Below are 23,440 nucleotides of genomic sequence, written 5' to 3' on the forward strand. Positions count from 1 at the left end.
AGTTGTTCATCTGCACACATTAAGTTCTGTAGTTACTTGTCTTTTGACACTGTAGACATCAAACTTCAAAGGCTTGCTTGACTGCCAGATAAAATATTGGCATCCTTTTATTTCTAATAGTCCCTAAAATGAAAGAGTGTTACAGGTTCTGAGCTGTAAGGAGTGAGTCTTGATCACGTTGAAATACAACTGGAATGAGGAATCTCATTTGCTCTTTAAGAATAATTTATGAAGAAGTTGAGTGAAACAGTAGACACAACTCGGGTTTTTTGTTTTGTTGTATAGAAATAATTAGCTCATAATTGAAAAGGGATTCTGCAGACATGTAATTTGTTGTTTAGCATAATACAAACACACTGTTTTAACAGAAGAGGATTAAAACATCTAGCAAGGGACTATTTTAAATTCTGCTCTTTGTCACCGTATGGTGGTTTTACTCTTCAGTTTTCTATGAATATGAGTTATGCATGAGTTACAAAGTGCAGTGTTGAAGAATAGGAGCACGAAAGACCTGCCACTGTGTTTGCTAGATGAGTGGTTTCACTTTTTCAGTATTCTTGCCCTGTTCAGGAATTTAAGGCTTATATTTGAACAATGGCCACAGAAAGTTGTTCTAAATTACATTCTTCTAGTAGAAGAGGTCTTGTGTGGTTTTGGTGAATTCTTGCCAATATCTGAGAGGGCATCATTCCTGATCAGTGCTACTGGATTTGCAAATTCACTATTCCATTTGCTGGAGGTGTGTGTTGCTAGAAAAAAGGAGTAACGTGGCAGATGTTTTATTTGGTTTATTTTCATTTGATTGGGGTTTTTGCTCTTTTTGCAGTCTGCTTTCTGATGGCTGGTGCTAAACTCATCTCTCCATACTCATCTCTTAATATTGCATCAGATACAAGAGACTTGTAAACCTGATGGGTTCGCTTGGTAAGGTTTTGTATTTTGTGAATGCAGAATCTTGGTGAGAGCAATAAAGTGACTGTGTGTCCTCAGCCGTGATTGCCATTAGCTTTGGGTCTTTGGTGCATTATGTAGCACTAATATTAAAAACCAAAACAAAACCACAAAGAAACTTCTATAAGAAAACCCTGTAATATTTTATGGGGTCTTTCTGAGAATTTTTTAAAGCACAGACTTCTTTAGCACAGAGTTAGTTTTGTCTTGGGCACTCCAGTGAGCACCTATGATGTTTTCCTTTGTGAAGAGCATTAGACTTGGTTATAGCTCAACACAAAAGTGTCAGCCTCTGACACAGAGCATCGCCCAAGTCAGCTCCATCCGCAGACTTGTTCAGTCTCAGCCTTCTTAAAGCTGTGCTGAGGGCTGATCTGCTAATTTCTGTCTCCAAATAATGCCAGTGTATATTAATGAATGTCTTTAATTGATTAAAGGGAGATCTCAAGGAGTCCAAACTTCAAGTATAATGACGTGTAAACTGCTGATCCTCTGTGTCTGACTTGGGTAGTGACTGGAGTCATCTCTGGGAGTGGTCTGATAACTTTACATTCAAGATTCCTGTAGGACTGTCATTTCAAAGGTATTTTAATTAGGTGGTATGGAGAGCAATTGTGTGATGTAGGTTATTAGGGAAAAAACAAATCCCATAAAGCTTCAGTCACTGTGAGGTTTCTTTTATTCTCGTAGACCTTCAGCAACTGTGGACTGTATCAGGATGCTCAGAACAGGATTGAATGCTGTTGACAGGACGAGCAAAACCAGCTGTAGCGTTCATCCTGCAGCCACTAGTGAAATGTATGATTTTTTGTGTGTGTGTATGCCTGAAACACTGGTATTTTTGGCAGTAAAAGTGTCATCTTAAGCCCTTCTCATCCAACATTTTAATGGTCTGACATGGCTCATTATGCTTCCTGTCTGGTAATGCTGATGGACAATTCTCATAACAGGCCTTGTCAATAGCTTTGTGTATTTGCTGTGGCAGTGTCGAGAGCCTGTGGTACTCAGTTCTCAGGAAGGACAATACAGTTGCCATTCCTCTTTGACCTAGTCTGTTTTTTTCCTGATAGGAAAACAAAATGGGTGCAGCATTAGTCAGGAACTGTAGTTTTAACATCTGAGAAGAAACGTTGTGACTTTCTAGTCTGATGTCCTCAAAACCTCATCCAGTGAGTTTTGCATTGACTTGCATTTGGCAATTCACTAGCTTTTCATTCTGTTCACGAAACAGTAAGGGAATAGATGACAAGGTTAGGAGCTGAAACGCAGTTCTTTATTTGTGTAATGAATGTTGTTGCAACCACTGGTCGCTTGTCTCAGAATGCATTTGCAGGATCTGGACTTCTAAATGAAGTACAGCAACAGTTCTTCTAATGTCTTGCCCTCGCTACTCTTAGTTACTGAAGGACAGAGTTATTTTTCACTCTCTTCTCATGAGTAAAGCCTGTCACAGCTACTGAAATAACTAATTTGGTGCTTCATGATGCAGCCGTCGTTCTTAAAAGTGGCAAGGCTTATATTCATCCTGAAGAGAGTACTTCCTATGAGATGTTGTTGAATCTTGTGTGCATCTGCAGCTGTATATTTAAAGTCGGATATGCCATTTCTAGACTCACAAAGATGTATTTAATCTAGTGCTAGATCACTGCCAGGATTACCTGTGCGGGCTGTGCTTTAAGAGGTGCTGTTAGAGCTCAGTGACATCTCCAGCACGTATGCTGCCACTGAGGCATTCCTGGTGCATCGCTGCCTCTTGCAGGGGTCACAGCAGCAGGCTGGAACATTAAGTTTCCAGCTCTGTGTAATAACCTCCCAAATGAAGGATATGTGGAAATTAAGTGAAAATATTGATGAAAATAGAAGCATAGAGGGGGTGATGACTACATGGATCTTCCTCGTAACTGGGCATGTAGAGACTGTGCTTAGATGAGATAAAAAGAAAATGGGAGACAGGACAAGAATTTCAGAGGTGTGGTTTGTCTGGCACTGGTGTTTGTGGCTGGGCTCGTAATGCTCCGATATGCACAAGATATGCTCATAGGTATTTGCACCTTTGAAAATATGACTCTTTCTTCATACCTAATCCTTACATCATAAGAATGGCTCTGAATGTGCAGTAAAGACTTTGATCTGTACTCTGAGAGTGGTATTGGCAGGGAATTACTGGGATTGGCTGTGGAGGTGTTAGGATGTGGGTCAAAATCAAACTTCATATCAGTACTTTGGATCTGAGTCTGATTTTCTTACTTTGCAAAGAGTGGGATTTGATGTTAAGGTTCTCAGTTTAAATCTGAAGCAAAGAATCATATTCCTTACTTGTTCTCTGAACTTTTGAGTTGGGTTTAGTGATCCAACATATTACAAAACACTGTCATATTTGGAAGTAATCTTCTACAGAGTTCATAGTGTTGAATTTGGTTTTAGTTTCTTTTTCATTCGTTTCCAATGAGAACTGGTAATTTGTTGCAAGGAAGCAGGAATAAAGTCTGATTTGGTGTTCAGATATACGTATTTTTAAATTATGTATTTTTCAGAAAGAGAAAGTAAAAAGGTCTTTCTCAGCAGGGTGCAAGCTAGAGAAAAAGGCAGAGGTTGCTGTATTATGCAAGCTTTCTATTTCCTTTCCAATAACAATACTTCCCTAAAATGCCTTCATAATGTCTAGTTGAAGCCTGCTGATCTCTTGGGCCTTCTTCAGAGGTTAACACGGATGCTGTGCTTTCTATTTAACTTCTTTCTTTGCCTCTGGGGAAATGATTGATAAACAGTCTCTATATTAAGTATTCTTCTTTAAATGTTTCCTACATACATCTGGGAAGATGTATGAATTAAAATGAAGTAGTTATATTCTTGATGCTTAACCTTTCCTACTGAACTCTGCTTTGGTTGTTTTTCTCTGTGTTTGCAAACATAACAGTGCCATGAGATTCTGTTAATGCTGTAAGAACATGTAGCCAAAGTAATTAGAAGGAAGAAAGCTGGTATCAACAGTAAGTTCATACATACATACCCTTTTGTTCAGTCATGGTTACTGAGAGTTGAGTTTATCAAATGAAATGGAAGAAACAAATCTATTCAGTTCAGTGCAAGTAGCTGGTTGTGCTTTTGGGCTGTCCTATTGTCACTGATTCTCTGCTGTCCAGGGAAGCAGCATAGGTGTGTAACGCAGGACTGGTCTTAGGTCTGCAGAACACCTACCTTGTGGATTAGAGGGAGCAGGGCTCCTCCTCCATCACCATTACGCTTTGTGCGGCAGTGGTGAAATACAGATATGTGATGGTATTTGAGGATTTTCATTGCACAGAGGAGGGCAGGAATGGTTATCCTTTTTTTGCATTCCTGCCTCGGGTAAAGCTGATAGAAGCAGAAGTGAGCAAAACCCATTAATGTGAGCTCAGGTATAGAGTTCAAACATATATCTAATTTGGAAGCTTTTGTATTCTGCTAAAACCAAAATGCCATAGGGGGGAAGCAACTCGTGTTTGCATCAATGTTTAGAGGCCACATTGTAACACTCAGTGGTAGCTGAAAGTCCTTGGTGGTTTGGATTAAGATTTACCATTAAGTGTTCGTGTACTTTGGTAGTACTAACTTTTGGATAGTTCTCCATTGGAAAATCTATGGCTAGATAAACTTTGGGCAAACAGTTCACCAAGGATTGTTCAGATTTCCTTGTTAATAACTGGTTGTTGAGGTCAAAGCTCTGAAATGGTACATTTCTCTTGCCCTTTCCTCCCTAATGGAAGACTCAGTCTGCAAAGTTGTGTAAGGTTTATAGAAGCCAGCTATTTCCTTTAGAGATAGTAAATAGATTAATAAAATAATTTTGACAGAGGGCAAGGATGTTGCTGCAGAATTATGCACCGAAAGCTGACTTGACGATGTAATTGAGCTTGAAAACCAAAATATAATTGCCAAGGGTGGGAGTGAAACCTGCAGACATTGTGCTTATACAACCTGAAGTTCTAGCTTGTCTGAAAGGCTGGAATTATTTTAAAGCAGATTTTGATATGAAGCTGGAAAGGAGTCGGGAAGTCAGCCTCATCTAATGTGAAAAGCTGTTTTGTTGGGAGAGGTTTATTTCACTGAATGTTTAATTCTCAAGTGATACTGTATAAGCCATCTCTGTGTTGATATTGTGCAGCGTTGTGTATCTATCCTTATGGTCAAGTAAACAGGCAGAGGAAATCCAGAAAGCTGTCTGATCTCTCCCATAGCCTGGGAAGTGCTTGTTGCCTCTCATCTTCAGATGTGTATCATTAGCTGATGGCTGGGTAAGTAGCTGTTTTCCCCCCCAAACTGCATCACCTAGAGACACATCTGCATAAACTGATGTGTTGTGAGCCCCAGCCTGATCTCTTGAAACGGAAGCTGTGAGGACATTTAGCTGTTTCACTGCCCATGTGTGAACCCTGTATCAGAGGATACAGAGGAGATAAGTGTGCCTTGTTGAGGGCTGAATCATCCAATTGGAACAGAAAATATTGTTGGAGGACTCAAGTGGTTTAGGATTCCGAAAAACAGTGCGAAAGAGAAGAGCAGTGCATTAGTATCTGATAAAGTGGAGATGCACCTCTTTAGAGCCACATGCATTGTGATCCCTGGAGGGACTATTGCAATTCTTTGGAATTCTTCTCTAGCCTTTCAGGAGCCACACAGATAAAAGGGTTTGCCAGTTTCACAGTGCAAGATTGCAGGGTTGCTGTCACTTTGGAAGCTCTTTGCTTTTCAGAGGATGTGTGGTGGGATGGTGATAATGGCACCTTTCATAAGCAGGTGCTTATGCTTCACTTCAGGCACTCATATTTACCTATCTTGAAAAACAACTTACTAGGCTAGTAATTGTATTGGAACAAAATGTTTTCTATTTGGGTATGCCAGTTTCATAACCACTTCATTCTTTGTGAGCACAGTGCCTTTATGGTTTTAATGAAATACTCAATTTTTTAAACCAAAGAGTACCACTTTCTGTACTTCAGTGTATCCTTCTGCATAGTAGTGGAGCTTACAAAGGTAATTTAGGTTCTAACTGGTGCTCTGTGTTCTCTCCATTATGCATTTACCAGTCAAGTGACACTTTTCTCAAATATTTACTCTGATATTTCACTGCAGTTGCCCTCTCCTTCTCCATTCCCCTTCCATCTCCCTTCCATCGAGGTATCACACATACTTCAGTTACCCTCTATTTAAATAGCAACACTCCCTCCCAGTACAAACACTGGGTCAGTCATTAAACAATGAGGAAGACCAGTGCTGGAGGAGGTTATGGGTAGGGCCAGGAGTGTGCAAGCACAGTTCTGCAAAAGACTTCCTGCTGACAAGAGGGACACTTTCCGTTAGTGTCAGAGTGTCATTGTGTGATGCTGAGGGAGAGACAGAATCAAGAGGGAATCACGGCAGCAGATGTCAGAGCTGGATCTCACTTAAAGCTCTGTAGAACCATCCAAATTAGTGTTGATGGTAAGACATGTGAAGCAGAACATTGGCACTTTAACTGTGTTTCCTCACCTCGGCCCGTAGCAGAAGGTGATTCCAAGTGGCTGTGACTCATCCTGAGGAGGTCACTGGGGTTTTTTGCCTAATAACAGCAGGAGTTTAGTGAGATTATCATTAACAGACAAAAAGCTTTTTTGAAGGCTCAGCTACACGTCCTTTCTTCTAACTAATGTACACCAGGGAGCTGTATTAATATTTTGCTGGGAACTCAAGACCTACTTGTCTTTCCTCCAAAAAAGGTCAGAATAGAACATTCCCTGTTGGGAATTCAGAAGCGTAGTTGGGTTACTGCACTCCCTATGCTGTTCTTGTTCATCGGATTGAGATTGGATGTGGCATTCTGGAAATTAAAAATGAATTAAATAAAAGGAAAAAATTGTTTATGGAAACCATTTGACTCTTACAGCGTCTAGGGTTTTCATGGCTCTGCAGGTAAAAGGTATGGGCGTGATGAGTGAATACTTGTTTAAACAAAAAACTCAATATATAACATATTTATGCTATGTTTAGTTTCACAACGATTTCATTTCCAGATCTTGCAAAGAAAATGTAGTAAGAAATGAGCTGGTGTGTGCACTAAAAAGGTGATGAGAACTGTCAGTATCGCAGAGACCATGAGTCTGATTTTGTATTTCTAAAGGGCATGGGGTCATACATAGCTCAGCTTCTTCCCAGTTCTGTACTTTATACTTGGATCACCTTTCAGGTTAAACTTCATATGCACAGGTGACAGGGGTGAATATATTTCTTCCCTTGCAGCTGCCTTCAGCCCTCTTGCTTTGTAAAACCCTACATTTTTCCATGGGAGGTGCAGATCCCTGCACAGCATATGTGACCCTACTGGTAACAGATGTGGTTTCCTTCTTAACCTTCTGTTGACCTATGAGAGATAATGAGAGACAGGCCTTCAGAGATCTGTGAACCAGAAGTAAAAGCTGCTGTAAGTGCGAGGACAGTATGCAGCAGGACCAAGCTACTGCAATTACCTAAATGAGTTCTGAGAAACACAGCTGGACAGCAGTCTCCTGCTTGTGGTACATGTCAGTTTGTCCACATTTCCAGTTATTTAGCATGCTGATTATTTTCCATGTGACAAATTTTATTTGGAATCTGGGGAGATGTGATCAGTGTGCTTAAGCATCTGAAGGGAGGGTGTCAAGAGGTTGGGGCCAGACTCTTCTTAGTGGTGCCAAGCATTAGGATCAGAGGCAATGGGCATAAACTAGGTTCCACCTGAACATGAGGAAGAACTTTACTGTGAGGGTGACTGATCATTGGAATAGGTTGCTCAGAGAGGTTGTTGAGTCTCATTGCCTGGAGAGGTTCAAGAGCCATCTGGACACAATCCTGAGTCATGTTGTTAAAGGTGACCTGACTTGAGTAGGGAGCTTGGACTTCCTGACCTCTGATGGACCCTTCCAACCTCAACCATTATGCAATTCTGTGAAGGCAGCTTTCATTTCCAGCTCTCAGGGCCGCCCCTGTGAAAGTACTCGTTAAAGGGTGGCATTTTAGTATAGCATACATTATGTCTGTCTGTGTGGTGTGAAATCCTTACACACAACCCTTTCTGCTCTGGTTTATCAGCATTTGATGCATTTCATGGCATGTGATATGGCTGGTTTATTGAAAGGGAATTGAAAATAGAGAGCAGCCTTGACTAAAGAACAGTTTGTGGATGTGGTTTTGTTTTCTGTCACATCATCGTTGCTATGGTGACTTAGCAAAGATCTGTTTAGCAGTCAGTAGATGTTTCGTGTTCTGGGCAAAAGTTAGGGATTTTATAATATTCCTCTGTCAGTCATTTCACAGAAGTACATGTGTGTATAGTCTTAGGCAGTTAAGTCCCTGCTGCTCTTGTTACTTATTGCTGCTTCTGAAGAAAGTGCGTACCTACTGTATTTTGGCTCGTGGAGTCCCTTCCTTCCTGAATTAATTTAAAAGATGGATAAGTAACCTACCTGTCTCATCAAGGTTAACAAGTATTTCTTCCCCAGAGGGGATGTCATGTAGTGCAGTGATAGACGCAAAGGGATGGAGAGCATGAACCCTGCTAAGGAATGGTCCTTATGGTCATGCAGTTTTGGAGGAGGAGGAGGATGCTTTTGGAGCTGATTCATAGTTGGAGTCAGGAAGTCTGAGCTCTTCCCCACATCCCTCAGGCTTCTCATGTCACCTAGGGCATGGTCAAGAGGATGATGCAGCTGCAACCTTAACTGAGGTTTTCTTCCTCTGGGTTGGTGAGGGGATAGGAATTCTTCTGTTTGAGTTCCTGTGTTCACTGGGAGGGGTTGAGGGCTGCAGCTCATGTTTTTATCAGCATGTTTGCAGTGCGTGCTTGGGGAATTGCTGCCTCGAGCAGAGGCTCTCCACCTTGGCAGGCAAGTTGGGCCAGTGCCTGAAAGTCTCTTGTATGGCAGGTTGTGTCAAACACAGCTCCCTCCTCTTCCTGCTCCTGATCACTGGTCTGGGAGCAGCCTTCCTGCCCATTGACAGTGACCTGGTCGATTTGGCCCCCATCTTGATGGTGAGCTGGGGTCAGCCTCCATCTCTGCAGTGGGTGCACCTTGCAGCACATTCTCATCCCTGCCAGCAGAGGCTTGAAAGTGGGAGGCAAGGTTTCCCGTATAGGTTTGACCTCAGAGAGAGGTTTTTGGACATCAGCACTGCAACTGATAAAGTGTTCAGTGCTCCTGGAAGTCCCAGTGAGATTCCTTTTGTCATGCAGAGGTAGCCAGAGAGAGGGGATTGATTTCTTATGGGCTGCTTAATGGGATCATCTTGATGATGAGCATCTTCAGGAAGTCAAGATACATGTTTTATTTAACACCAGAAATTAAAATAGCTCCATGGGTAAAATAAACTGAACACTCAGAAGCGCCCCTTCAGCTGGCTTTGACAGTAGAAGAGAAGGATTTCCTAATTAAAATGAAACAAAACAAAACCCCAATGAAAACTATATGCATTTCAGCTAAATAATGACATTTTCCGTATGTCATGGTACATATCCCATAATATGACATTATTTTCCCTTCCTTCTTCTTAATGATGAACTTCTGTGCTTTAAACTTATTTTAGATCTGAATCAATTTGAAGTCCTTCCCTCTGCTGGTGTCTGCTGTGCCGATTTCACAGATTTTATAGCTCGTATGTCTTAATGTTGAGACCAGAGTTTTTTTTTATCAGCTATTTGAGGAACAGTTTTGGCCTGTCCATTTTCTGTAGCTCCACAGTATTGGTAATTCAGGACCACTGCAGATTAGAAGGGTTTTTTTTTTGCCCTGCACAATTTGGGGTAGTCTGTTTCTTACTAGCAGCTCTTACATTTTTATCAGTTTGGTAAGGTTAGTTAATGCAACAGCCTCTGGTCTTACTTCGCTTAAATATTTAGAGGAATGAGTTTTATGAGTATTTTTGTGACAAAGCTAGATTTGGTCGAATTTCTCTTGAATTTCTGAACTGGATTCCCAGCTGGTATAAATCAGTGAAGTTCTACCGAAGCCTCTTGCATGATCAGCACAGGTGGGGATCTGGCTTTTCTCAATTAAGTTGTGTCACAAGCTACTTTGCGCTGAGCATATGACAGTTGCTGATGTATTTTTGTGTAGAAGAATATGGGATATATTTCTACTATCTTTTATCTGTGTGTAGCCATAAAGACAGGTGTGTGTGTACATGTGTACAGACACATACAGGCATGGATGTTTGTAGACACAGTCACTGCACACAAACAAATGTCGTAGGAAAACCACTCCCTCTTTTTCCTGTCATTAATTATGCACTAGTACATTGTAGGCTGCAACTAACATGGATGGGCAGAGCCTGAAGATTCGGGCTTCTGTGTCCAAATTTGTTTCTATGCATCAAAAAGCTCCGAAACCAACCAGAACCCCACCAAGCGGCGCTACCAAACTTGGAAGCACTTGGGAGCACAGCAGCTCCAAGCAGAAATAATTCAGGTTCGCCCCATGGAGAGATCCGTTCTCCACAGTTTCCCTGGATTAAGCATCTGTTTCACCTAATGTAGTCATACTCACAATGAATAGAGCAAATGAGGTTTGCTGTGCTTCAGCACATGAAATCCCCTACATATTGTGTGGAGTGGGAAGGGAATGGTGATGATGGGCAGGCTGGGGGTCTAGGAAGTGTGATGGATTAGATGCAGTGTTGTTCCAAGGAAGCTCAGAAATTCCTTTGTGCGGCTTTGGGGCAGAGTTGGGTGTCTCCCAGCCATTAGTCTTTCAGCCTTTTTTCTTATCACATCAATCTCTGGGAGATTAACGTTGACTTTACACTCTTTCAAGTCATTCTGACAAGTGTGCATGGCAGTGAATTCTTCCATATCAAGAGTGAGACAAATTGTGCTGCGCTGCATGTTATGGCGTAGTATTACTAATTGTTTAACTTGATAAATGTTGCCTGGTAGGTTATGGAGTTAATGAACAAAGATGTTAATTGCCCTTATCTGAACTAGCTGTGTTTGCAGGGACTTCGTCTGGAGCCGTGGATGTCTCTTAACAGAGATTTATTTGAAATTGCCCATTGTTTTCAGCAGTTTCAGAGTCCATTGCCCTTCATTGTGCTGACTGAATAGTCTCCACCCCCATCAAAGTTTTGAGACCAATCAGCTCTTCGTACATGCTCTTCATCAGGACTGAATCTTATTTAGGTATGGAAAACTTCTATGTAATACAATATGCTCATCATCCTGGGCTACAGCAGCATGGCTCATTCTTAAGAGCAGCCGAGGAAGAAATAAGCACCTGTCAGTAGAAGAACAAGGGTCTGGAATAGCCCCGTTTCCCCCCACCATCTGGAGTATTTAATTGGGAAAATCATTCTTCATTGTTGCTGTGTTGGTGGGAGTTGTCAGACTAAATATGTTTTAATGCAAATAACCATCTATGCTTGTAGAATCCATCTTTCCTAGATACTTTCTTTGGAAAATACACAGCTGAGGATTTAGTGCATTATTATATGAGTAAGTGCATACAAGCCCTGTATTAACAATAGACATCATGTTTATTCTTTCCCTTTTAGAATTTCCCATGAAAGCAAGTAGGCAGATTTTTGCATTATTGAGTAGTCTGCTGCTGCTGACTTTTTCCCAGAAACACTAAGGGAAAACTATCCTTTCGTGTGAGCCTGCATGTTCTTGAAGTTTTGGGAGCACTGGATTCCCCTAAGATTTGATTTATAGTAGGTTTTGGTTTGTGACTATTCTGGTACAAAGTTGTTTCAAAGCTGTATGATTAATAAATCTTTATGGAACTGAAGAAAGACAAAGTTCTCACTGAGGTTAAAGCATACCTGATTTCCCAACGGAGAAGTTGCATGTTTCGTTAGGAGGCTAAAGGCTAATGTGAGGAGAAAAATGTTTCCTTGACTTAGGGTTTTTGTTTGTTGTAATAAATTTCATTTTCATTTATGAGTCTCTTGCAGAACATGTTCAACAGCAAACAGCCAGAAGTTAAAACTGCAACTGTAAATCTGTAAGCTGACATATGTAGATACTCCAGCCAAAGTTTCCAAAGTCAGGATTAATTTTGTAGAGTGAATGAGAACAGTGCATTATCTTGTTTCATTTGATAAATTTCAGACTTTGCCAAGAAAGATAAATATCTATTCAAAACTGACAGCTATAAAAATAAAAATTATTATCTTTTTCGAATAAAGGCATTTTCAGGAGAACTTGATGTATTACCGCTGAAAGATGCAGTGGCTTTTGACTGTCTCATATCATTAATTAGACTGAAATATTCAGGTCCTCACTGCTCGCTCCCTTCCCACTGCTGCCCCCTAATTTATGTTAGCATACTAGTTTCTGGTTCCCATTGGAACTGGGGCCCGAGGAGCTCAAGTAATCTGTCAAAAGCTGAATGGGGGTTCCCTGATGTACCTGATGCCACAGCCAGGCAAATACTTGTGTGGGCAGAGAGAAGTGGCTGCATGGAGTTGGGAATGCTGCTTAAGACTAGTGTTGATGCCAGATGCTTTGTGGTGACCCACTGAGGATCTGTCTCATTTTTGGTGTTCTCAAGTCTCTGAATCCACATTTCTGGTCTTGTGTTTTGTTTTAATTTCAATTTCCCATGGAGCAACCTGGGGGTGAGGATGAAGCTCTGGGGGGATGTGTGTGCAAGCAGGACCAACAGGAATATGAGAAGGTCCAGCACTTGCACTGCTTATTTATCGACCACAATGATTCACCGTGAGCTACGTTTGCATACCTGAATGTCAAAATAGCCTGTGTTTTAAGAGGAGCCAGTGACTCAGGCTGTGGTTTTACCTCAGGCCATTTCCTGATAAATGGCTGAACTGTGCTTGGTCTTGAGAAAACACAGCTGGGGAACACCGCTCTGTCCTGCCTCCATATGTGTGCAGCAGTTAGGGAAAGGACACTGCTGTGTGGGGCTGACCTTCACCTCCTTGGTGCTGTGGTCTCTCTGTGAGGACCACCATGGCTCTGTGGGGACAGGGAGGTCTCAGGTCTGAGGGCAGCTGTTTCAGCTCTGTACAACTCTGGTGTGTGTGATTGTCAGTGTTTGACACCATCTAGAGGAGGAGCCTTCAAGGAGCTCCACGCAGTGATAAATCACTTTGCTTTAGACTCTTGATTGCAAAACCGAGGTGAAGCTGCCTATAGCTGCTGTTTTCAGAATTGAAAACACTTCCTAGAACATGGTATTTCTAATGAAAACAGAAATAGTGCATATGACGGTGCTTATAGCGATTGAAGTAGAGTTGAGCTATTAATTTTTGGAATAAGATGTCAAACAACTTTATTAAAGCTTTGCGTATGTTATGGCTAGATGAAAGGTATGGAAGTGGAATCATATGAATGCCGTATCAACTACCCCATTGGCACAATGCTTTTATTTGGAGAGATGGACCACCTGTGTAATTCCATGTAGTCTTCCCACCCTTTGCTAACTGCAGAACTCTGTTTCTCCATTCCCCTTAATGAAAAGGACTGTCCTCTGAGAAGAGGTTTATGCCTGGGATGAAATAACTTGTGTATGGCTGTGATTGAACTGGATCAGTTGTCCTTACTGCTGTTTAAATGGATGGTTTAAGGTATAGAAGAGGCTTCTCTTGGGAACAGATTCTGTGAGAATTCTTCAGATCCTCTTTGAAGTTAATGGAGGGTATTAAGGGCAGTCAGCACCTTAAGAGAGAAATTTAAATTGCTTTGATTCATTTCATTCCATATTTGTGTCGGCTGGTTCTGGATTTCTCCCTTCTCCGGTTTTTCAGAGCATGTTTTTGATAACTTTTCCTCCTGAGCATACTAGATTTTATGCTGGCTGTTTTCATATTTTCCCTGAGTGTTATAATGCTGATTACCAAAGGATCTTGGGCCTTTGGCTTCCTGTGAAAACGAGATAATTACTCTCCAGTAGGCAGTGCATGACGTAGAGTATCAGCGTTAAGCCACTGGGATTCCAGTCACTAGTGTAGAACAATATTGTGGGTAAATGAATAAGCAGAAGTTTATCATACTTCCTGCATAACAAGGTTTTCGTTAAAGAGACAGTGAATATTGTTTTCGGTGAGGGCTAGTGTAGAATGAACACTGCCACTACAAACATTACTGAGAAAGGTATTAAAGTTCAGTTCCCTGCCTTGCTGGGGTTTTCTTGCTGAAAAAAAAACAACTGACTTTGTGTAGCAGCAAAGGTGGATGACAGGCCCTTCACTGCATTTTGGCAGATGACGTTATGGCCTTGTGAACATGTATGAAGTGTATAACTTCAAAGTACGATTCCCAGATGCACCACCTACTTAACTTATGGAAGAAAGCCGTACCAATTAGAAGCAGAGACGTTCTAAATGCAACTTGCTTGTTTCACACTCGCCCCCAGGAATCCTGTGTTGTGATTTTAAAGAGTTGGCCCCGTTTGACCCTGAAATAGATGTGGTTTCTCCCTTGCCTTCTTTATTTCAAGGCTGTTGGTTAAAAATACTAATGTATTGGGCACAGTGGGAGTAAGTTTGAGAAGTTTAACTTATATGTAAACTAGTAATAGTGAGAAAATAATTCATAAACGTGATGAGCTTTATTCTTTTTCAAGTCATGTCCAATGCAAAGGGTTTCCACATGGTGGGATTAATCATTTTTTGTAAAAAAAGAGTTTCTCTGCCATAGCAATACTGATGAGTTTGCTTATGCTGTAGCAAAGCGAAATAAATGACATCTTTGAGGACCTCTGGTAAATACATTACTTAAACAACATGAAGACTTGCATAAAGTATGGTGTGTGTACGCATACTCAATAGATACACAGCTATATCTCTGTGTATGTACTTACGTTTAGGACATAAGTTTACATATGTTTGTGTACATTTATATTTAAGGTTATCTCAGAGATAGTTGTACTTCTGTAATGACTAAGAATTTAGGGGGTACTAATAAAGAGTTTCAGGTTTGTTTCCTTGCTACCACCAATTTATGTTGTACATGTGATTGCGAAGTTACTTATTTCTCTTTTAATTGTGACTTTCACTTTAAACTGGGCATCAGTAGTCTGTGAAGGAAACCAGTACTTACACACAGGCTGAGTAGGTTGGTTGTTCTGCATTTTGCTTGAGTCCAAAAGCTGAAGGTTGAATCTTTAGAGCCCCAAGAACCACTTTTAAATTTAGCAGTCTAGGTCTGGATGATGTGCTTGATCAACTGTGCAGGAAGAGAGAAGAACAATTGGAATAAAACTACTTTAATATAGTACACTGCTATTCTGTATGTGTGATTGAGGTGCTTCTTCGTGCACTGATAGCACATGCATGGCCAGACCCCTTCATTCTTCCTTCAACTTGAAATTAGGTTCCATTGATTTTGGGTCCAGAATAAATGCAGTTTGACATTTTTGTATTTCAGGCACCTTGGTCTAACCTGGTTTTGTTTTTGTCTGAGTAATCTTAACACTTGAATGAGTTGGATGAAGGTGTCTGGATGAATCTGTCCGCTGAATGGCCTGTACAGGAATTTTGCTTTCCAATTAGGTATCTTGGAGATATTTTCAACACCAAGAATAACTTTGACAGTGCTGTTCTTACCTTGAAATTGTGAAACTTCTGATGACTAATTAAGCATTTTTTTCCCCTCTCTTATGTTTTCTTGTAGCCAACTGGGTACATGGAAAACTCCATTTCCTACAGTGCTATTGAAGACGTTCAGCTGCTCTCCTGGGAGAATGCCCCTAAGTACTGTTTACAGCTCACGATCCCGGGGGGTACTGTCTTACTGCAGGTACAGTAAACATTGAAGTGCAATTTTCTTTCTCTCTTACTATGAATCTCCTTTAACTTCTGTTTGCTATGCATGAAATCTAATTAAATGGACTCAGAAAAGGCAGAGAACTTGATGCTGTCAAATTATCTAACCACCAGAAAATTTGCTCAGGGTGATAAGTCTGAAACTCTTCATGTTGTTTGACAGTTAGAATGGAAATTTTGGGCCACAGCGATTAAATCTTCTTGCTGATTTTGTGCATAAATACTCTGTGGAAAGGCACACTGATGCGGGGCCTGGAACGATCGTATTTTTACATATAGTCCTATTACTGCACGAAACAAGTTAAAAATGTCATCCTTCAATTCATATAGGAAACCCATAATTTGCACTGATTCTGACAGGTATCTTTTTAAAACGGATACATGATCTTCACTGGAAGATACAGTACATTTGTATGGATGTCTACTTATGCTGGTTCTCTAAGTGTGGTTTTCAAACAGAACACGTTGTGTTTATGTTACTCCAGATTTCCTTGTCGACTTGTGAGGCTTTGTAAGACTCCTTAGGTCACTGCAAGTTTTAGAGACAGAAAAGCACTCCACAGCACTGAATTTTGGAGCTGCTTTCAAGTAGGAAAAGAAAAGCGATCGAAAACCCAGCTGCAGTGCCCCCAGAGGACTTTGAACAGCCATAACGTAGGCTGAGTTGACTCCAACTTAACTCTTACCATAGTTCTTCACATTGTTTCAAAGACAATTTTACATGTTACCCTTTGGGAATTTACTTTTTCACTTAAATATACAGCCATGACTATTGCAGGTAGGACTGTCAAGAGACTGGGTGAGCGATTTCTGCAGAAAATGGAAAGATCAGTTTAAGCTGTGGATAACTCATGAAAAATCAAATAGGATATTTTTTTTTCTTGAAAAAGTAAGAATCACTTCAAAGGTTTGATCGTAATAGAGCTTGTGTATTGGGATGTGTACACTCAAACATTGACTATATATATATATATATATATATATATATATATATATAAAACACTTCTGCACAAAATGTAGTCCAGTAGGTGAAAAGGCAGGAGCATAGTGAATGATACCCTAATGATTGTGACAACCATGCCTGCTGTATCCTTTGTCCAAGAGAATCATGGTACACACTGCGCTGATCCATGGGGCACAGTTCAGTGTTTAATCATTTCTTATTGGTGAATTGTTTGCTGGAGCCCCTGAAGGGCCACAAAGTATGTGACACCATCTGTATTTAGAGAGGATTTAGTTAAAGCTCTTCTGAAGTGACTTTCTTCATAACCTGCAGATCGTGAGAAAAATAACCCAAGTGGTGTCAATTCAGTAACCCAGGGGTAGGTGCCAAGCTGGTGTATGTTTTCCATACTGAAGACTTCTGTAGAGACATAGAACAGCAAACTTGACTCTGAGTTGGGAAGCCAATATGACTAGCACTAAGTCATGCTAATATTAGGTCCAGCTCTCCTTCGCTTTCATTTCAGACAGGCTGATGGGTCTGTCTGTACACGGAGCTGTTTAGCAGCAGCCCAGTCAACACAACACTTCAGCACTTCACATGGATCCTGTGCCTGGGGTTTGGAATGTCATGAGGTTTTGATGATTTTCAGCATAGCAAATTTCACTCTGAAATGCTTAGAGGTGTGCATGGAAACATTTGCGGACACTTCCTTTGTGAAGTGTATTTCCAGAGCTCTGCTTCTCTTTTCTTCACTGGTGTAATCCTGCGGTTTTCCAGCCCTGTAAAAGGATGCTGCAGCCATTCCCCCATTCTAATCCAAAAATGGTTTAGTAAAGTATGTTTGGGATGACATGAGAACTCTCCTGATCTATAGGTGGCATTTATGTGTCTTTCTACATGTCCTTGAAGCACAGGCATGTGCCTCATTGCACGTGGAGCCATACATAAACACCTCTGCTTGGTGCTTATTGAGTTTCTGTGGCTCAAAATGACTTACCAATTTTAAGCATGACTCGGGAGGGGGGGGTATAGGGAGTCTGAATTTCAGACAGGCTGCTGCAAGTCCACCTATGTCCTGATTCTGTGGTGTGAAAAGCCTTTACTGTGTGTGACATTGGGGAACACATGAAGATGAGCCATGGTTTCCCAACAGCTAGATTAGAGTCCTCATTGATGAAATCTTCTTTCCCCTATCCGTTAATTTAATTAATAACAAACTCATTTGTCAAGTTGATGGGTGATTTTAATATTTTTCTTGTGATAATGTTGACTGGTTTTTCCATAGATTTCCTTAGTGGCTAGCATTTATGTCTGTATCTGTTTCAACAGCTGGAATAGTTAGACCTGTCTTTACAAACACCCTTTCTAAGTATTCTCTAGTCTGTGGTAGCTGCCTTTATGGCCTTGCTTAATAGGAAACAAGATAAAAGTTGGAACCCAGAGCTCCCTGCTGAGTTTAAAGGAAATTGGTAGGGTGTGTGGACTTTAATCCGGAGCAGCCTGACATTTGTTTCTTTAAATAAAAGCCAACAAACGGAACACACAAATAGTTGCATTTGTGAGAAAGCAACATTTTAGCATGGAAGCTTTGGTATTTTCTTGGAAAAGATCTGTGTCTTTATGTAACCTCATAGGACTGGCGAAAGAAGTGGAGTGAGCTGGGCTTCTGTTATGTTTATTGCTGACTGGCGGAGCAGACTGGATCAGGTTACATTAGAACTCTAAGGGAATTTCAGCATAATTGAAAATACAAACGTTGAAATTGTTTTTGGTATGACTTGGTCTTCGGTAGTGTCTCGATTCATCAAATGTGGCCAGATTAAGGGAATATAAAAATAGTTTTCCCTTATACAGTTGTAATGCGTATTCAGAAATCCAAACCAGTACTAAAAGTTGTGTTTAGTATACTTAAGAGATCAAGATCCAAAAAACTTGATTTACCAAGTAGCTGAGTTCAGCTGATGCTCTCCAGTACATGTAATAGCGTCTAAGCATCCAAAAGATGAGCTGAGGAGCTGGGGAACAGAGATGCCAAGAAATCAGTGCTTACATACTTCAGTTATTTCCAGTGTTCCAAAAGACTTCAACATGTTTATGGGAAATGGGGACTTCCGATCTTTTACAAAGTCATTCTGCCCTGCTAGCTGGAGCAGCGGCATTCTCTGATGTAATGTCCAACTCTGGTATGAGGAAGTGTATGATAGTGGAACAAGTCAAACTGGTCCAAAACACGTACTGTTTCTGAAGTGTGCTTTTGGTAAAATCTGTTTGTTTTGTTAGTTTGTTTGTTTGTTCCCAAGGTCTTGATCTAAATGAAGTTCAGATATAGAAAAACATTTAAATGAACTGTTTGGACTTCCCCCAATTTATTTAATATTTCTGATTAATATCAGTTTCATGTTATGACATATGTTTTGCACATGCTGCATCATAAATTCTTTAATAGCAGGGGATACTGTTGGTGTGGTTTGACATCTAGGGAACTTATAGGCCAGTCAGCCAGACCTTGGGAAGGTTTTGGAGCAAATCATCTTCAGTGCAATCATGGGGCATGTGCAGGACAGCAAGGTGACCATGCCCAGTTCACATAGGTTTATAAAAGGCAGGTCCTGCTTGACTAACCTGATCTCATTCTATGACAAGGTGGCCCACTTCGTGGATGAGGGAAAGGCTTTGGATGTTGTCAGCATATACTTTAATAGAGCGTTTGATACCATTTCCCACAGCATTCTGCTAGAGAAACTGGCTTCACATGGCTTGTGCATCTGCTGTTCACTGGGTAAAACCCGGCTGGGTGGCTGAGGCCAAAGCATGGTGGTGAATGGAGTTAAATCCAGGTGGTGGCCTGTCACAAGTGGTGTTGCCCAGGGCTCAGTTCTGTTTAAAAACTTGAACAGTGATCTGGATGAGGGGATGAAGTTGGGTCACAACAACCCCTTGAAACGCTCCAGGCTTACGGAAGAGTGGCTGTAAAACTGCTCTGTGGGAAAGGACCTGGGGTTGCTGATTGGTGGAGCTGGACATGAGCAGCTTGTGCCCAGGCAGGCAAGCCAACAGCATCCTGGTCTGTACCAGCACCAGTGTGTCAGCAGGACCAGGGCAGTGGTTGTGCCCCTGCAATGGGCACTGGTGAGGCTGCACCTCGAATCCTGTGTTCAGTTCTGGGCCCCTCACTACAAGAGAGACATTGAGGTGCTGGAGTGGGGACAGAGAAGGGCAGCGGAGCTGGAGCACAAGTGTGATGGGGAGCGGCTGAGGGACTGGGGAAGGGTTAGTATGGAGAAGGTTCGGGGGACCTTATCGCTCCCTATAGCTGCTGAAAGGAGGATGGAGTAAGGTGGGGTCAGTCCAAGTAAGAAGTGATAGGTTAAAAGCAGATGGCCCCAGGTTACGCCAGGGGAGGTTTAGGCTGGATACTAGGAATAATTTCTTCATGGAAAGCATTGTCAAGCATTGAAATAGGCTACCCAGGGAAGTGGTTGAGTCACCATCCTTGGAGGTACTTAGGAGCCCTGTAGATGTGGTGCTTAGGGACATGGTTTAATGGAGGTGTTATGTTAACAATTGGACCTGCTGATGCTAAAGGTCTTTTCCAACCTAAATGATTCTATGATTCCATGATTCTGTGACAAACACAAGAGTCTATGTTCAAGTTCTCATTCCCCCTGTCTGCTGTCACCAAGCTCTATTTCTGGCTCATTACTGCACAGTAATGAGTCAGAGAAGGAAGGGTGCCATTACCTTTCCTTACATCATCCTGATGTCCTCCCATAGCAATACTGACCCATGCCAACCTATTTTAACACATGAAACCTGACAAGCAGCACCGGAGGTGATGCAGCTCCTCCTAGGAAATCGGATCGTGATCAACAGGATGTGTCTACCTGGGTTTCAGAGGAGGATTTGGTTCTCATGCAGCAGTAGCTTAATCTGGGCTGGGATTGCATCGAAAAGGCATCTTTGTGCCTGTGCTTCCCACTCGGTGTTAGTTGCTACAGCTCAACTATCTGAGCACAGCCGTGTTTCACTGCCTGGTGTCTGGGGATGCCCATTGTCCCTTGTGGGAGTCACAGTCAGTTTTTGGGGAGTCATGGACAGTTTTCTAGGCGTGCTAGGGACTTGTGTTTTCTTTCCTCCTGCCAAATGAGATGTTCCCTGGTCCTTCTGATAAGAGGCAGTCTCTCAGCTCTCACAGGGTGTTATTCTCTTCCCCACAATTGTTATAGCAGGTGTGAAAAAAGGTGTTGCTGAAGCTGGCTTGTAGGCCACAAACTCTAAGGCCAGGAAACAGGAGCTAAATTTAGCCTTTGAAGAAGTGTGTGAGCTCTTTAGTAATAGCGGGGCTGAACTTCTGCTCTTCTGTCTTCCATTTTTAAAGCACAGTGTTGATGATGGTATTGGGTGGATGATTGTGGAGAGGATGCTGCTACTGATAGTGAAAGAATCGAAATGACCCTTTGAAAGACATTGTGGAAAACTTCCAGGGTGTCATTTCATGACCTGCTTAGCACCACATGTAGAGAGGGTCCCAGGAAAGAGATTTTGGTGTCTCAGGCATGACGGTACTGCCTGCTTTCCCATGGTGTCCTTTCTTTTGGATGGGTCCTAAATGCCTCGAAGCCACCACTTCCATCCGTATGGCTGGCGTTGCTTTATTCATTTGTTGGCAGTCAAGTGTAGTCAGAAGGAAAAACAAACAGAGCAGGAAGCCTTGACAAGCACAGCAGTCACACGTTCGGCTCGGTGCTCCAGCACACTGTTTTTGCCAGGGAGTCCCCACAGTAAGTGTTTCCACTGGCTTTTTTAGTAACGTTTTATTTCATTCTCCTTGGAGAAACCTGGCTTTTGTTTTAAGCGCAAGTCCAGCCGATGTTGCTGGTGTGGAGGGATCATGCCAGGACCAGAATCCAGCGGAGATGGATATTATTTTCACGAGGAAAATAGCATTTTTAGCAATTACCAGCAGCTCTCTCTGTACCTTAAGCCAGGAGAGTGGCAGATTTCACAGGCCTGCCTGTGTTGTGGGGGTGCAGCTGAGGTTTGCATCAGCAATACAAAGGTTTTGTAGTCTGCATGAAGCAGCAGTGCCATCAGGGTTTGACTTCCTGCAGCCCTGAGCTGCTCTGCTGTTCCTGTAGCTGATAATAAATTGGTACAGAGAAGCCTGCAATATTTTTTGGGTCCCAGTAATGAGTATCAGCTGGAGGAAAGCATAACAAAACCCTATCCTGCTAACCAGAAAGCAAACGAGGGAAACATAGAATGAAAACAGGATGAGTTAAAAACAAAACAAAATCTGGATCATCAAATCCCATTTATTCCTACATCTTTTCAGATGGCAAAATCCCTTAAAGGGTATGTGTGAAGGACGCTGTTGTAAGGGAGAATCTGGGAGCTTTTTGCTACGTGGACAAGCCTGTTCTTGTATCTTTCTGAGTAACACGCATGCCAGTAAAAAGGGATGGTGTAGCGCTAACTTACTGTTAAAGGAACTTGATAGCATGGCATGTGTGGTAGAAATGACAAATTTTCTGCTGATGCTTGTTGCTGTAGAAGTATTATTACCAGTGGAGCTGTGAGCATGTTAGCTAAAGGTCTTCACCATCATTTCTGGAGTGGTTGGTTTCTTGCAGAGTTTCAAGTGTTCTGTTTCTCAGCAGCACACAGGTTCCTATTTTGCCTCCCCCTTGCCTGGGTGGAAATCACTGCAGGGGCTGTAATGCTGGCGTGAAACAAAGTGTTCAGTTTCCTACTTATGTGAACAAGAAGAAAATCTGCTTTTAAAAAGTTTGCTGTTTATTAGTGAAGAAGTGTATTTGTACTTGTTGACTAAGAAATGAAGTAGTTTGGGTGCAGAGAAAAATACTTCCCCCTTTTGAGCAGAGATGTAAATTTACTCATGTTGACCAAAGCTCCGTGTATGCTGACATTTAATCTTTTCCACAGTTTTGCTCCCCTGAGCAGTCTTTTTGAAGCTGATTAAATTAATCCTATGAGTAAACTTGGTACTGGAGCTGATCCCAGGTGGCTTTTCCTTTCTGACTGAACATTTACACCCCCAAAATTAGCCTATAAAATCCTTCAGAACACAATTCCAAGAAAAAAAGGGTATTACCTACAGTAGGCATTCTTAAAGTAAATATTCTTCATCATTAGAATAATAATAAGTAAGCTACAAGTAGTCTGAATCTTCTTGCACTTCTAAGAGTTTTACTGCCACATTTTCCTGTACTCTCTACAGTATTTTCTATGGTGTTGTCATTGTGCAAAAGCAACCAGAGGGCTTGACTGTGCAAGAAGCTCCTATCAGTTTGTACCAGGTGCCTCCCTCTACCCTTCTAAACCCATTGCATTTGAGAACAAAATACTTAGCAGAATCGTGGCCTGAACAAACAGAAGGTCCACGTTATTATTTTATATAGATATGCTATAAAATCTCCATGGTGATTCATTCCTATCTCGTTGACTGCTGTAACAACAGGTAAAACATTTCTAGGTTGAATCTTTTTTTAAGTTGAAAAGGTAGCAGTAAGATCAGTGGTGTAGAGCTGGACACACTGCGTGGGCAAGGCTGAGAATAAGAACAACTTTCCCTGTGTGGTCAGGATCCCTAAGGAAAGCCTGTTTTAAAGTCTTGTGTCTCATTTTCTCCTTTTTATTGTACCCTAGAGCTGAATAAATATAGCAGGCTGTGCCCTCAGCTGGAGTACAAAAATGTAAGTGTCAGTTCCTAGGAAGTGATGAGTTCAGTGCAGAAGTGCTGGGCTCCAG

At 41.7% G+C, this 23,440-nt stretch overlaps 1 protein-coding gene across 4 annotated transcripts in view; it reads left to right on the forward strand.

The window, feature by feature from the left end:
• The window catches only part of CMIP (c-Maf inducing protein), a 138,644-nt gene that overhangs the window by 56,585 nt on the left and 58,619 nt on the right, over positions 1–23,440 (forward strand). For all 4 annotated transcript variants that reach the window (XM_062618309.1, XM_062618310.1, XM_062618307.1 and 1 more), the window contains one exon: positions 15,572–15,697. In XM_062618309.1, the coding sequence (XP_062474293.1) occupies positions 15,572–15,697 (126 nt within the window). The remainder of the gene's footprint in view (positions 1–15,571; positions 15,698–23,440) is intronic.

This window comes from Pezoporus occidentalis, unplaced genomic scaffold (assembly GCF_034315485.1).
Source record: "Pezoporus occidentalis ecotype Australia unplaced genomic scaffold, CSIRO_AGI_Poc_V1 ctg20, whole genome shotgun sequence".
Lineage (NCBI taxonomy): Eukaryota > Metazoa > Chordata > Aves > Psittaciformes > Psittacidae > Pezoporus > Pezoporus occidentalis.